The sequence below is a fragment of the Vidua macroura genome, chromosome Z (assembly GCF_024509145.1).
Source record: "Vidua macroura isolate BioBank_ID:100142 chromosome Z, ASM2450914v1, whole genome shotgun sequence".
In the NCBI taxonomy this organism is placed as follows: domain Eukaryota; kingdom Metazoa; phylum Chordata; class Aves; order Passeriformes; family Viduidae; genus Vidua; species Vidua macroura.
In genome coordinates, this window is record NC_071611.1 from 71,455,330 (window position 1) to 71,467,789 (window position 12,460).

General features: G+C 40.4%; 1 protein-coding gene and 1 non-coding gene across 2 annotated transcripts in view; one reads left to right on the forward strand and one right to left on the reverse strand.

Moving 5' to 3' along the window:
- Positions 1–2,131: 2,131 nt before the first annotated feature.
- LOC128822697 (small nucleolar RNA SNORA13) lies at positions 2,132–2,262 on the forward strand. Its single transcript, XR_008441564.1, has one exon. It is a non-coding gene; the product is annotated as a small nucleolar RNA SNORA13 (small nucleolar RNA).
- Positions 2,263–7,721: 5,459 nt separating this feature from the next.
- The window catches only part of EPB41L4A (erythrocyte membrane protein band 4.1 like 4A), a 113,846-nt gene continuing 109,107 nt past the window's right edge, over positions 7,722–12,460 (reverse strand). Inside the window, exons 21-23 of the mRNA XM_054004267.1 lie at positions 11,774–11,884; positions 10,968–11,049; positions 7,722–9,887 (exon numbers count right to left, since the gene is read on the reverse strand). Of these exons, the coding sequence (XP_053860242.1) occupies positions 9,759–9,887; positions 10,968–11,049; positions 11,774–11,884 (322 nt within the window). The 3' untranslated portion in view covers positions 7,722–9,758. The remainder of the gene's footprint in view (positions 9,888–10,967; positions 11,050–11,773; positions 11,885–12,460) is intronic.

The window sequence follows — 12,460 nt, forward strand, 5'->3', positions numbered from 1 at the left end:
GTTATTTTAGTTTGTGCTACAAACAGAGCACTAATATACCCTGTCTTGGACATGTCTAAGCATAATGATGCAAAAGCTAATTTCTATGAAGTCTTTCCCAGAAGCTGTAAGTGGTGACATCTGCTTGCCCCTTAACTTTTTCTTTTATTCATCTTTATTCCTCCTAACTGTCTTGGCTGCAATGAATCATGTCTCTTTGCCTCAGCATTAAGCAGCCTTCTCATAACCTCCTGTAATTTAGCTAAGGCATCACACTCCAGGCTGTTCTGCAGAAGTGACTTGGCAACTCTGCCTTCCGGCCACTGTATAAGTGCTCTGATATTCCCAGGTAAGGAGGAGCCAAAAGAAGCAAGCAGACCACAGCAGCCCCAAGAAGCAGAGCAGGGTGGATTCCAGCAAAGAATGTGAAACCCTATCGAGAGCAAGAGAACGCTGACCACTCCACAAGCAAAGAAGCAGGTACACAGACAAAAACTGCACAGATATTCCAACTTGCACCTGATGTCTTGTGTTTCACCCACAAAATATTGTAAACATTGGGTTTTTGTAAGTGTGGGAATCAGTAGTGTTGTAGAATTTTTTGTTAGACGATAGCTTAATCCACCAGAGCAAGGCAGGTAGGAGAGCTGTGCAGGTTTCCATACAGCTGGCACCGGCCTCGTCCTGATCTTCCCTAGACACGGTGCCAGTTTATCCTCCTCATGTACCTGCCTGTTCTGATTCCACCTTCTCACAGGATTTCAAATGTGTGAACACAAGGTCAGGAAATGTGGAAACTGTGCACTCAGAGCTGAGCTTCTGCCAGTGCTCAAGCCTTAAATATTGAGGACTGTCACAACTTGCAGTGTGAACCAAGGCTGGTTCCTCTCTCCACGTGCTCCCGGCGGAGCAAACAGCAGGACACTGCTGGGATGGATGTGGCCGGTTTTGGCCCTCTGAACACAGACACAGAGCAAGTTTGGAAAAGAAACATTGCTTATTCTGCAAGGGAGCAAAGTGGAGGTTTCCACAAATCAAGCACACCAAAGGGTAAAAGGTCACAGCTTTCACACAGCAAAACATTCTCGGCCCAGCTAATGCATGTGTATTTCTGTGACGTAACCTTGCGCAATTCTTCAAACACAGCCCTTTTCTTTATTAAGCAACTTCTACCGTATGTTATCTGAGGGCACTGGTTATGTTTACAAAAGGCATGGGGAATTCAGCCTGGGGACAGACAATTCAACCTGAAGGCATCGCAACCACGGTACACGGGATGGAGGTGTTTAAGTGATCTCCCCCCATAAAGATAAAGGGAACCCCGGGAACTTGCCCGCCGCAGCCTCCTCGCCGCGAAGGCACAGGGATCACAGGGACCCCCACAAAGGCCCCGGTAACATCGGGAGCTTCCACAAGGAATACAAAACACCAGGAACTTCCCCTCCACAGCCCCCACGTGCCTCGGAGGGCGCGGCACTGCGCATGCGCAGACAGCGGGATGCGACACTGTCTCCCTCTCGGAGGCGCCTCCATCGCCGCGTTGACACAGGGGGGAGAGCCGATGCTGGTCCGCACCTTGTCGCCTTCCCGGGGCGGTGTCGCCTGCTCAGGATTCCTCCTGCATGGATGGCCGATTCTGTAGCCTCGCGTCTGCGGCAGACGCAGTACGCGGCCGCTGCGCTGCGGGAAGAGGAGAAGGCGGTGCACGGCGTGCCCCCCTCCCTTTCGGGATGTTTCGCTCCGCGGGAGGCACGCCGGGAGCCGCGGAGCGGCCGCAGCCGCAGAGGGAGCTGTGGTGTGAGGTCGTGGTCATTGTCTTCGAAATCGGGCACTTACCTCTAGTACGTCTTTTTAGACTCCTTGTACTCTTCTTGTGTCTCTGTCACTCTTCCAAGTAAGTCTTCTCCCTTTTTTTTTTTTTTTCCCCTCAGATGAAAGCAATGGAAGTTGGTCAGTGGCCGGAGCATGCACCAACATGACCAAAAGATGTCCCAAGAGCATGGTATTCTTGGCTTTTCTTATTAAATGTTTGCTCTGTATAAAATGTTAATTAATTGTGAATTTTGAAATAATTTTCAACTGATTAATTGCTCTTTTTCATAAGTTGTGAATTTAATTTTGCAGAGGTAAAGAGTTCCCATGCTTAAGTTTTGGCCTTTGTGTTACCTGTTCATTCCTGTCCAGAATGGATGTGGTGTCAAAAAAGGCAAACAGGAATTGTTGCTCAAACTGGTTTAGGGAGCTGGTTATGTACCTTCCTCCTCTGTTTTTCCAAGGACAAAATACCCCAAACAACCTGTAGAAATAGTGTGGTTGAGTAGCTACGTAGTAGATTTTATTCTCCAGTCTTTTAAAGTGTAGAATCTGACAGTTACTGAAAGCAGAAAAAGTAACATTATAATGGCTTATTTTAGCATTGCTTAGCTCTCCTGTCTGTCATGACCTTTACATCTGCAGGTAATTAGTACATAACTTTCCAGGTTTCCAGCTGTGTCCTCTAGTTTTTCTATTGTAAAAAGATATTTACAGCTTAAAAATCATGCATGGAAAAGATTAAAATCTTCTTAAAGGGAAAAAATTGTGTTTTGTTTTTGTAGATTTGTGGCTCTGTTACTCAATATTGAATAATATGTTGTCTACTCTTTTGCTGGGCTTTCCTTGATGCCCTTTTGAAAGTGTAAAGTGTACTTTGATACTGTCACATTCCCGACAGAATGTTTAATGCTAGGAATGCTTCTTACAGGTTTCTAGTGTGTTTTGCCGGAAGTTTGGGATCTCCCAGAGATAGCCCTGTGTGGTGAAAGCCTCTGAGTGTGAGAAGGTCATGTAGGAAGAAGCCAGCAAGTGCTGATTGCACAGCTGTGAGTAACAATAATTCCTTGTTCAACTCTGTCCTGTAGCCTGCTCTACAATGAAGCAGGGTTTCTGCTAAGAAGGAGGTTTGACACAATGACTTCAGAGCAGAAATTAGACCTGAAACAGTGAGAGTGAGATCAGCCTGATGGCTGTATTCTTATCAACAGGAGCAAAGTGGAAGCTCTAAAATAAAAATTTTGGTGTGGGTGGCTTGTTAAATCAGTATGTGGCTGCCAAGACAAGGACATGCTTTCTCATGTTTGTTTTTACGGGCAGTTATTGTGAAGCAGTTCAGAACACTAGGATTGAAAATGTTAAAAAGACAGGCAAAATATGAAAGAAAGCTTGGAATGTCATATGCCAGATATTGCTTCACTGTAAAGTTTTGGAAAAGCCAACATTATTGAAAAGCTGAGTAGTGCAAGTCAGCCCAAAATTCATTAGTACAAACAAGGTATTAATAAAAATTGCATGCACTATCAAGTCTTTGTTGCTGAGGCTGTGATTTGTTAAACTACATAACCAAGGGTGTGACACATAATCCAAGTCTCTGAAGCCAGGAACTTCTAGGTCAATAGTGGAAATCTGGTGTAAGAATGACCCAGTACTACATCACTGTAGCTTTTGTTTGGGTTGGGTTTTTTTTCAGGAGAAAATGTAACTAATCTTCAGTGCAGTGATGAAAATCTTTCAGGCTGGCGATGATGCTCTTGAAAATAGTAAAATCAGAAATTTTCATCAATGCAATGTTAAAATCTGCTTGAGCGACACAGATGCACTGAATCCTTTACCACTGCTGCTGGTACAAAATGAGTCTGTGAAATCCATCCACACCTTCTCTACCCCAGGCACTGGGGACTTTTGCAGGGCTGCTACTTGTTTTTCCAACATAAAATTATTAAATCGTGTATTATTGGCTTACTGTTCCCAGAGTGTTTTCTAATGCACAGACATATGCATGAAATTTCTGTTGATTCCCACTAGGCAGAAGTGTTATTACTGCCACCAGCTTGTAGTTACCATCTGAATTCTCGCTTAGGTGGGCAAAAGGCTTTTCTTACAGGCAGGATTCTTAAAAATTAGATGGGCAAATTTTACCTTTTTGCCCATGGGATGAGGCGAAGCTTATTTTTTAAATTTTGTACTAGTGTTGGGGATGTAGAGGATGTTACTGAGAAGAGCTGTGTGCTACATGTGTCCAGTCTCACATTGTGTGTTTATTTTTTTCCTTAGGAAGAATTGTTAGAAGCAGCCTGAAAGCAATGTCTGTCTATTGAAACACTCCCCCCTAAGAAACAAAAAACTGTTTAAAAGATGGACTATTAAGCCTCCGTGTAGTAAGACGAAGTGCATTTAACTGCATTGTGTCAGTGTCTGGTAATGTTTATATAGACAAAAAAATAAATACTTATGTTTCTGTTCTCAGAATTTCTGTCTTTTCCAAGCTTTAGTAACAATTACTTCTGTTTCAGAGTTCGGACTTCTTTGTGTTACTGTTGGGATACCAGTGTACCCCTTTGGATGAAATAAAGCCTAGGAGTGAGTTGGGATGAGATGACTTAAACCATGATCTCCTGTAGTATTTGGAGATAAGGTTGGCTGAGATTTGTATCGTAGTGAGCAAAAGTAGAAATTTAAAAAGTAAAAGTTCCGCAAACCTGGCTTTAAAAATAGCAGGAAAGGTGTTTATCCAACATGGAGAATGGCAAGCTTGTTTTATTATCACCTTGACCAGCTGTGTAATGTAGTACTTCAGCATAACTTGGAATGAAATACTCTTGAGATAATTGGGATTGCTGTTTATTTTTCTAGGAAGGCTTAACATGTTTTATCAGAAGAACAAATGTTTAAATTGTGTATCTTGCAATGTGTGATTTTTCAGTGCTGAATGTAAGCATGTTACTAATTCTAAGTGTAAGGTTGTTTTTAGTTTGTCAAGCAAGAAGGAGGTTTAGACAAGAGTAATTAATTTTTAGAGATCCAGCTTGTAATTATGGGATGTACTTGAAAGTTTAGGGTTTTTATTAGGGATTACATTCCCTGAAGATACCATCTGTTCAGGAGTTCTGCTCGTGGGCCTTTGTTCTTGAAGTGTAAGACCAACTGGAGTAGCTTTTTTAAACTTTTATTTTATTTTGTATGACTGGTTAACTGAATTGCACCCTTAAAAAAAAACAGACTATAAGGATCTGCTCAGCAATAAAATCTGAAGAGAAAGAATAAGAAATTTGTATTCTGGAACAAGTTACTACGTGTACTGAAGCTCTACTTTGCAGGAACTGGGTGGAGACCATGTGCTCCTGGGAAGTAGAAAAGTAAATCTTTTGGAGTTTGGGTTTTTTTTGCTTTTGCTTCTGCTTTATTGAACTCCTTTGTCTTGACCCACAAGGATTTTTTCCATCTAATTCCCTTGCCCATCCTGTTAAGGAGGGGAGTGATAGAGCAGCTTGGTGGGCACCTGGTGTCCAGCCAAGGTCAACATACCACAGCTCTTATTCAGGAGAACAAACACAGGAATAAAAACAGACACATTAAGGAGAGAGTGTCTACCACACTGGCTCTGAATCTGTGTGTTTGCTTTGACAGCTTACACAGTCTGCTGTTGCTCTCTGGTGATTTTTAGGTGAGAAAGGAAACTGGTATAGATGTGCAGTGGAAATGCAAAGCTTACACTGACAACTTCCTGCTACAAGATAAAATACTTAATCTGGAGAAGCTGTATTCTCAAGTGGATTTTAATTGGTACTACACCTGTTTTTACCAGATGGTGGTGTCAAATGAATCTCTGTTTCTGAAGGCTTTGCTCCTTAGTGTAATGTAAATAAGACACACAGGCAACCATGCAATGCCCTAAAAATTCAAGTTTTACTTGACTTTTAAATAACCTGGACACAAGTATTGACACAGCCATCTATCAAACTCATTTTAAAATAAAGCACACACAATTGCTTCATGAATACCTAATGTACATGGAACAAATGTATCACATTAGTATATGCGTGTATGTTGTCTTCAAACACCTTTCTAGGGAGTTCTGAATTAAATCTTCCCAAAAGAAAACATGCCATCTCTTCACTTCAATACCCAGCTGTATAAAGGGAATGAATTTGGCAACTTAAATGGTAATGACTTTGCAACAAACATCACCAATATCATGAGCTTAGTTAGAATACAAGTTGCAGAGTTAGTGATACTGGTAAGAGGTGCAGTGTAGAAAATAGCAGGTCCAGGCTAGTTCCAAATGAAAGAAACCAGCCAACTAAGCAAGGAAACCAGTACAGGATGTACAACAGTGCTTTTGTGCTGTGGTTAGCAAGCCTTCTTTATTGCATAAAATACGTGTTTTGCAAAAGGTTGTACAAATATGTTGTAATTGTTGCTAATTAGTGAGAGTTCTGTAACTTACCAATGCTTAGCACTTACAGAAGTCTCAGAAGAGGTAAAGGCAGAGGCACAGTTAAAATCATTGGCCTGAGATCAATTCAGGAGAATTAGGATGAGAATGCCTCAAATACCAATCCTTTGTCCAAGTGAGCAGGGGTCTATATGGCATTCAACCCCAGAGTAAGCTTCCTGACACTGTTACGCATCTCTTTTGCCTGATTCATCAGGATGTACAAGTATTTTAGACTGACATCCAGACTCCAGATCTGAAAATGCAACTGCCTCTAGGCAGTGAATGCCCCAGGAGAGCTGGGGAAGGGTAGCAAGAGTGGAGAGGGCAAGGTGTAGCTCAGAGGTGTAAGAGGCTGGTCACTTAGACATGTAGAGCTAGTTTAGGTGTGGAAGGCATAGCTGTAACACAGTAAGTGTTTTCAGTGATTGATCATTTGTGTGTATCTCTCACAAAAATATCATAAAAAAGGTACTTTTCCTCAAATGATTGAGGAAAAGAAGCTTGGAGGGAAAGGAGGATCACATATATGAAAGAAATTTACTTTTCTGACAGTGATATCCTTGTTGCAAGTTTTGCCTTGTTTTGGCACAGCAAAACATTTGGAAAACGTGTAATAGAGGTGTTACATCTTTAGTCTTTTGTGGACACAAAACTGGATTGTAGTGGCCCAGTCTAACATCAGACTTGCTAAAAACCTGCTTCCTACATAGTCTCATCAGGGAGAGATTCACATCTAGGGCTCTCTCCATAAACTTCTCATCTAAATGCAAAAAAGTTGGCTTTATTACAAAACAACTTTCCAGAGAATTTAAACCTTTCACTACTAGACTAGACAGAAGCTATTTTCTGATGAAGTGCAGTAAGTAAAACACCATGCACTTGGCTAATGGTATCCAGCAAAAACACACAAAAGGCCTGCAGGAAGATGAAAGCATACAGGAAAACATGAGGTTGGATATAAACCTTCTTGATCAATATTTAAAGATTGGTAAGATAGATACACTATGTACAGATAATTCTCAAATAATAACACAAATCCTCCTGCAGTAGTAGATATGTACTACTTACTTGTGCCGGGGTAAGGATAGCGAACTAATGGTAATGATTAGAAAGCAGCAAACTAAGCAAGTGTGTAATGCTCCAAGCTGGAATACCTTCTCAAAGGAACAAGGAGTGGCTTTCATTGCTGACACGAACCAGTTCTTGTATAGTTTGTCATTTTTCAGTTATCTTCCAAAAGATTGTGATGCTCTCCATTAAGCCATTTTGCCATGCTGATGTTTTTTTTCCTAGGGGTTGGTCAGGGTTTTTTGTTATGGTTTGGTTTTGGATTTTTTTTTTCCATTTTGGTTTTGTTTGGTTGTTTGGGTTTTTTTTTGGGTTTTTTTGGGGTTTTTTTTTTGTTTGTTTGGTTGGGTTGTTTTTGTTTTTGTTTTTTGATTTGGTTTGTTTTTTTTTTTTGTCTGGGCTTTTTTTGACTGTTGTTCTTGACAATACTATACAAGTTCATAAACAGATCCTAAAGGATCATTTTAAATTGGAGCAATGACAATGAAACCATTTAACAAACTTAAAAAGCTGAGCAAATACTTTAAGCCAAGCCCAACAATGTCCTAGAATTAAATCCAGAGGAAATTAAAAAAATTGTGAAGAACCTCCATGAAAACTGAATTTTTACTACAGAGGGGTTCTTGCTCTTTCCTTCCCTTAGATTTGTTCACTGAGACTGTAGAAGCAGAGTTGTCCCAAGTAAATGACCAAAGTATTTGTTAAGTGAATCTGCCTTCCCTGCAGCACTTCCCAGCATAGAGACCACTCCATACTGTGATAGGAATATACAAACTATGGCTGCCACCCTGGCTAGTAACATCCACCTGACCACCTCAGATCATGAACAATGAAGAATCAAAAAATAAAGTGAAAAATAAAACACATTGTACAACATTTTGCTTACCAGTTTAGTCAGTTAAAATGTGTATTAGTAATCCCATGCCTCTTGTAAGGTGTAACTTAAACACCTTATGCTAACTTCAGTTCTCAAGCAGTGTTGCTTTTCTGACAGGGCTGCAATTCCCTGGTGTTGCTTGGACTGGAAGACACAGGATCACTGCAAGTCTCTGTGGGTTGTGAGGATTGAGTGCAGAGAGGACAGATGTAGAAAGGCACATGAGCTGCTACAGCTGTTTGCGACACTGTTTGACAAATTCAGTACTTAGTTCAGTGATTACACTTAGCTACAAATTACTTCCACAACACAAAGACTTTGCTAAGCTCCCTAGCAAGTCAGCAACACCTGAAGGTTCATCCATGTGCTGACTGTGGACAAATGGGAGGCAGAGAAGTAATTTTCAGATATTTGTAAGAAGCGGTAGGAAAAGAGGAAAGCCAGGCATCACTTGAGATACATATTAGAAGATAACCCAGTCAATCATCATTAAAATTTCGTATTAATCATTACCATTAAAACTCAGTGCAGCATAATTAAAACTTAGTATTCCTACCATGACAATAGAAAAAAAAAATTATAGTTCTCATACCTGAAATACTGCCTTTGTCATTTTAACATAGTAGAAATGGCTCAGAGAAGTGTCAGATTATTTTATATGAGATATTAAGACAGATTTTGCTAATCTAGATTAAAAAAAAAAAAAAAAAGAAAAAGCTATTTTCTAGCTGTTTTAAATACTACTCCACAAGTTTCATTTAACCAGCACTGAAGTGCCTTGTTAAGCAGTCTTAACACAGTGGGTCAATTTATATTCCCCCGTTTCCAGTGTGCTTTACTACAAGCTGGTAAATGTATTTCTGTGGTATAAAATGTTCATTTAAATAGTCCCTCTACACGAAAGGACATTCAAAATTTAGAACACTTAAACCTGCCCAAAGCAAAGTGAGTCTGTATCACCTCTGGAACACACTGCTACAGCATGTTACAGAGTCTATTGTTTTTGAGCTAAAATGGGTTGAGTCAGAATTTGTATCAACAACACAAGCATCTGTTATTGTGCTAGGTTAAAATAACCCTTGTAAGAGCTATCTGTCCTTATGTCTCAGAACATAAGTTGATCCCCATATAAATTGTGAAGACAATTTCCCCATATCACACTGTATTGCACAATTGACCAAAAATATGACTATTTTACTTAACTTGAAGCATCTGATCCTGATCATGTCAGTTAACAGTCGCTTCTTGGAACAAGGCTATTCAGTTACAAAGCAGACCATGAAGCCTGTTTTGTTGCAGCAATTTTTTTTTGTTCATTTTTTGGAAATGTAACTGCTGATCTTTCAGTTTTGCAAAAACTTTTGGTTTGGATGTCTATCAGGCAGCTTGTCCTCAATCAGTCACACCACTAGAATGGTGTTGGTGATAAAACCATTGCCTGGTCTTCCCAGCAAGCAGGCTGCACTGCCAGGTGTCCTGAAGGAAAGACCACCACGTCGACTTCAGTTCCTTCCCTTGCACACATAAAAAAATTATTACTTTCCAAAGACCAAAATCCATTCACCATCTTCAATTCATCAGTCAAGTCTCCACCTTGAAGCGTGACACCTGTACAGTTTTTACAATCTTAGTGTTGGGTTTTCCATCAACATTATTAGTGGATAGCAGAGGTGGTTCTTCTATTAGGTTGTCCTTAGATCCATTCTGCCTCTGAAGAGAATAAATTAAATGTGTTGTTGAAAAGATACAGCAGAATTTAAACACTATTTTGCTAACTTGTTATAAAAGCCTTAGGCTATTGGTATGGCAATTCATATATATATATATATACACTCATTAGGAATATTAAAGGCCATTTATTTGATCAAACAGAACTTTTTTCCCCTCTTGCCTCCTCCCAGCTGCTGCCCCTTTGTGCTATTGCCTATTCAGGAAACGCCATGATTAATTATTTGATATTTAGCAAAACGCAGCAAGGAAACACTCACAAGGAGTTAATGGCCACTGTCATGAGGGAGCCTGGGGCAGAGGGAAGAGAGAGGTGTTTGTAGACACTGAACATTTTAACATTACTGTTATGGTAAGTTAGGTGTCTGGAATTCTCCCTTCCATGTTTTGGTTCTCCTGTTTTGTGTTTGTACAAAAAATCTGTGAGTGCTTTTGAATAGAATTTGTTTTTCACATTCAGTGCTCAATAAAACTATCAAAACTGAGAGATATGGCAGTGTAATATATGATGAAAGACAGTGATTAAGTTAGATTAACAAAAGGCAAGTTCTGTCCTTTTTAGATGTCAATAAAAAAATATATAAAAAATAGCCTAAAAAATATTCAGTATTTGTGGGGGGAAAAATAAAAGAGAAAGGAAAAGAAAAGAAAAGAAGCACTGTTTCAAGCCCAAGCAACAAAACTCTTCAGACAACTTCTAAAAGAGATGATTAAATGGTGTGATTACAACTGCATCACAACCACATCTGCATAATTCAAGAAGTGGTAAAAGTCAGTTTTCCTTCTGTGACAAGCAGATATGCATCTTAGGAATGCATCAGATTGGGAGAGTTCTCCAGCAGCAGAAGCAGGTGTTCACAGGGGCATATGCTAAGAACTACATGTATTTTGGGATACAAACAAAATGTAAGTAAAATAAAAAAAATCAATTCACACTGCTGCTGAAAAAAAATCTCGTCTTTATTTTTCACTGAAAAACAAAGAGTATCTTAAATAAAGCACTAGAGCCCCACTTCTCCCTCCAATAAAGAGGAAAATTGCAAAGGATGTACAATAACTAACCTGTTGAGTCAGCTGGATGCTGGGAACTTTTCCATCTGAAGATCGTGTAACAGGCAGTGGAGGGACCAGATCAGTTTTGATACTGGAATTATGATATCACAAAATGGATATTGCTTTAATGAGGTAAACTGTAACACTGCAGAGTAAGAACAATGAAACTGACAGACTGCTCTATAGATCTGAAAGGCTTTTATCACCTGACTTGGGACATCTGAAAGCTGTCATGCTGATCTTCTGTGGGCACCTTCGGGGCATAGCCCATCCCATCCCTGTCTTTTCCTGGTCTTTGGAAGCAGCCCAAATTGATACAACATCATTGAATCATAGAATGGTTTGGTTTGGGAGGGACCATAAAGATCATCCAGTTCCACTTCTTGTTGTGGGCAGGGACACCTTCCACTATCCCAGGTTGCTCAGAGCTCCATCCAACCTGGCCTTGGACACTTCTAGGGATGGGGTAGCCACAACTTCTCCAGGCAACCTCTGCCAGGGCCCAGCCATCCTCATGGCAAAGACAAGTCTCACATAAACACATGGGTGTGCCACACCTCCTTCAGGGTGCTATCCAGCTAAAACTAGTCTTTCAGGTGGGGGCTGCTGTTCATATTTTTATGGCCTTGCTGCAACCTAGAATGGGGCTGTTGCTCTTCCATTCATAAGTACTCTTCAGTCTTCTAGGAAAGCCTGATCCACCAATTCATGAAGGGGGTTTTACCAGAGTTCCTATGAAACAAATTACAGAGCTAGCACAGATAACATCTGAGCTGCACTAGACTAGTTCAGTGCTAATAACCACTTTCACATACTTCACTTCAGACAGGACAGATCTCTCCCCATCAGAGCACTGGGACCGCCGGTACTGCCGGTAGCTGCGAGGCGAGTGCGAGTGCCGGATACGGATGGGGTCACCTTGAGTCCTGAGAGAGACACAGAAATCATAACAGAGGGTTGGTAAACCAGATCTTCAGCACAAAACAAAAATTCAGCTGCAAACTGACAGCCTTCCCATTTTGTACTAAAGTGTAACAGATGGCTTCTAGCTGAGTTTAAAGGGCTAATACTTATTTTTCAAGGACTGTACTTGGAATTCAATGCTTTAAGAGAGCAGAGGTCACAAACTGGCATGCCCATATTTGAGAAGGGAACTTTAATAAAGAATGTATTAATTTATATGTCCTTAACATCAGCCTTTTTTGCCTAGTGGTGTTTGGAAATACATGATAATGCAACCCAGGATCCCATGTGTGCCACATTCAGCTGCTTACACTGACACATGGAATCCCAAATGGGCAATTATTGCAGTGAAATGGATGTTGGTTCTTAAGGAAATAGTTATGCCCTGGCAGCTGCCCATGACAAACCAGGGAAGGGATTAAAGAGTACCTTGGATGATTGGAATATTTAAAACAAAGAAGTTTAAGAAAGAATTTATTTTCTTGTTTTCATTCACTTCTTTCTGGTTCTGTAGTTTATAATATAAGAAAGTTTCATGG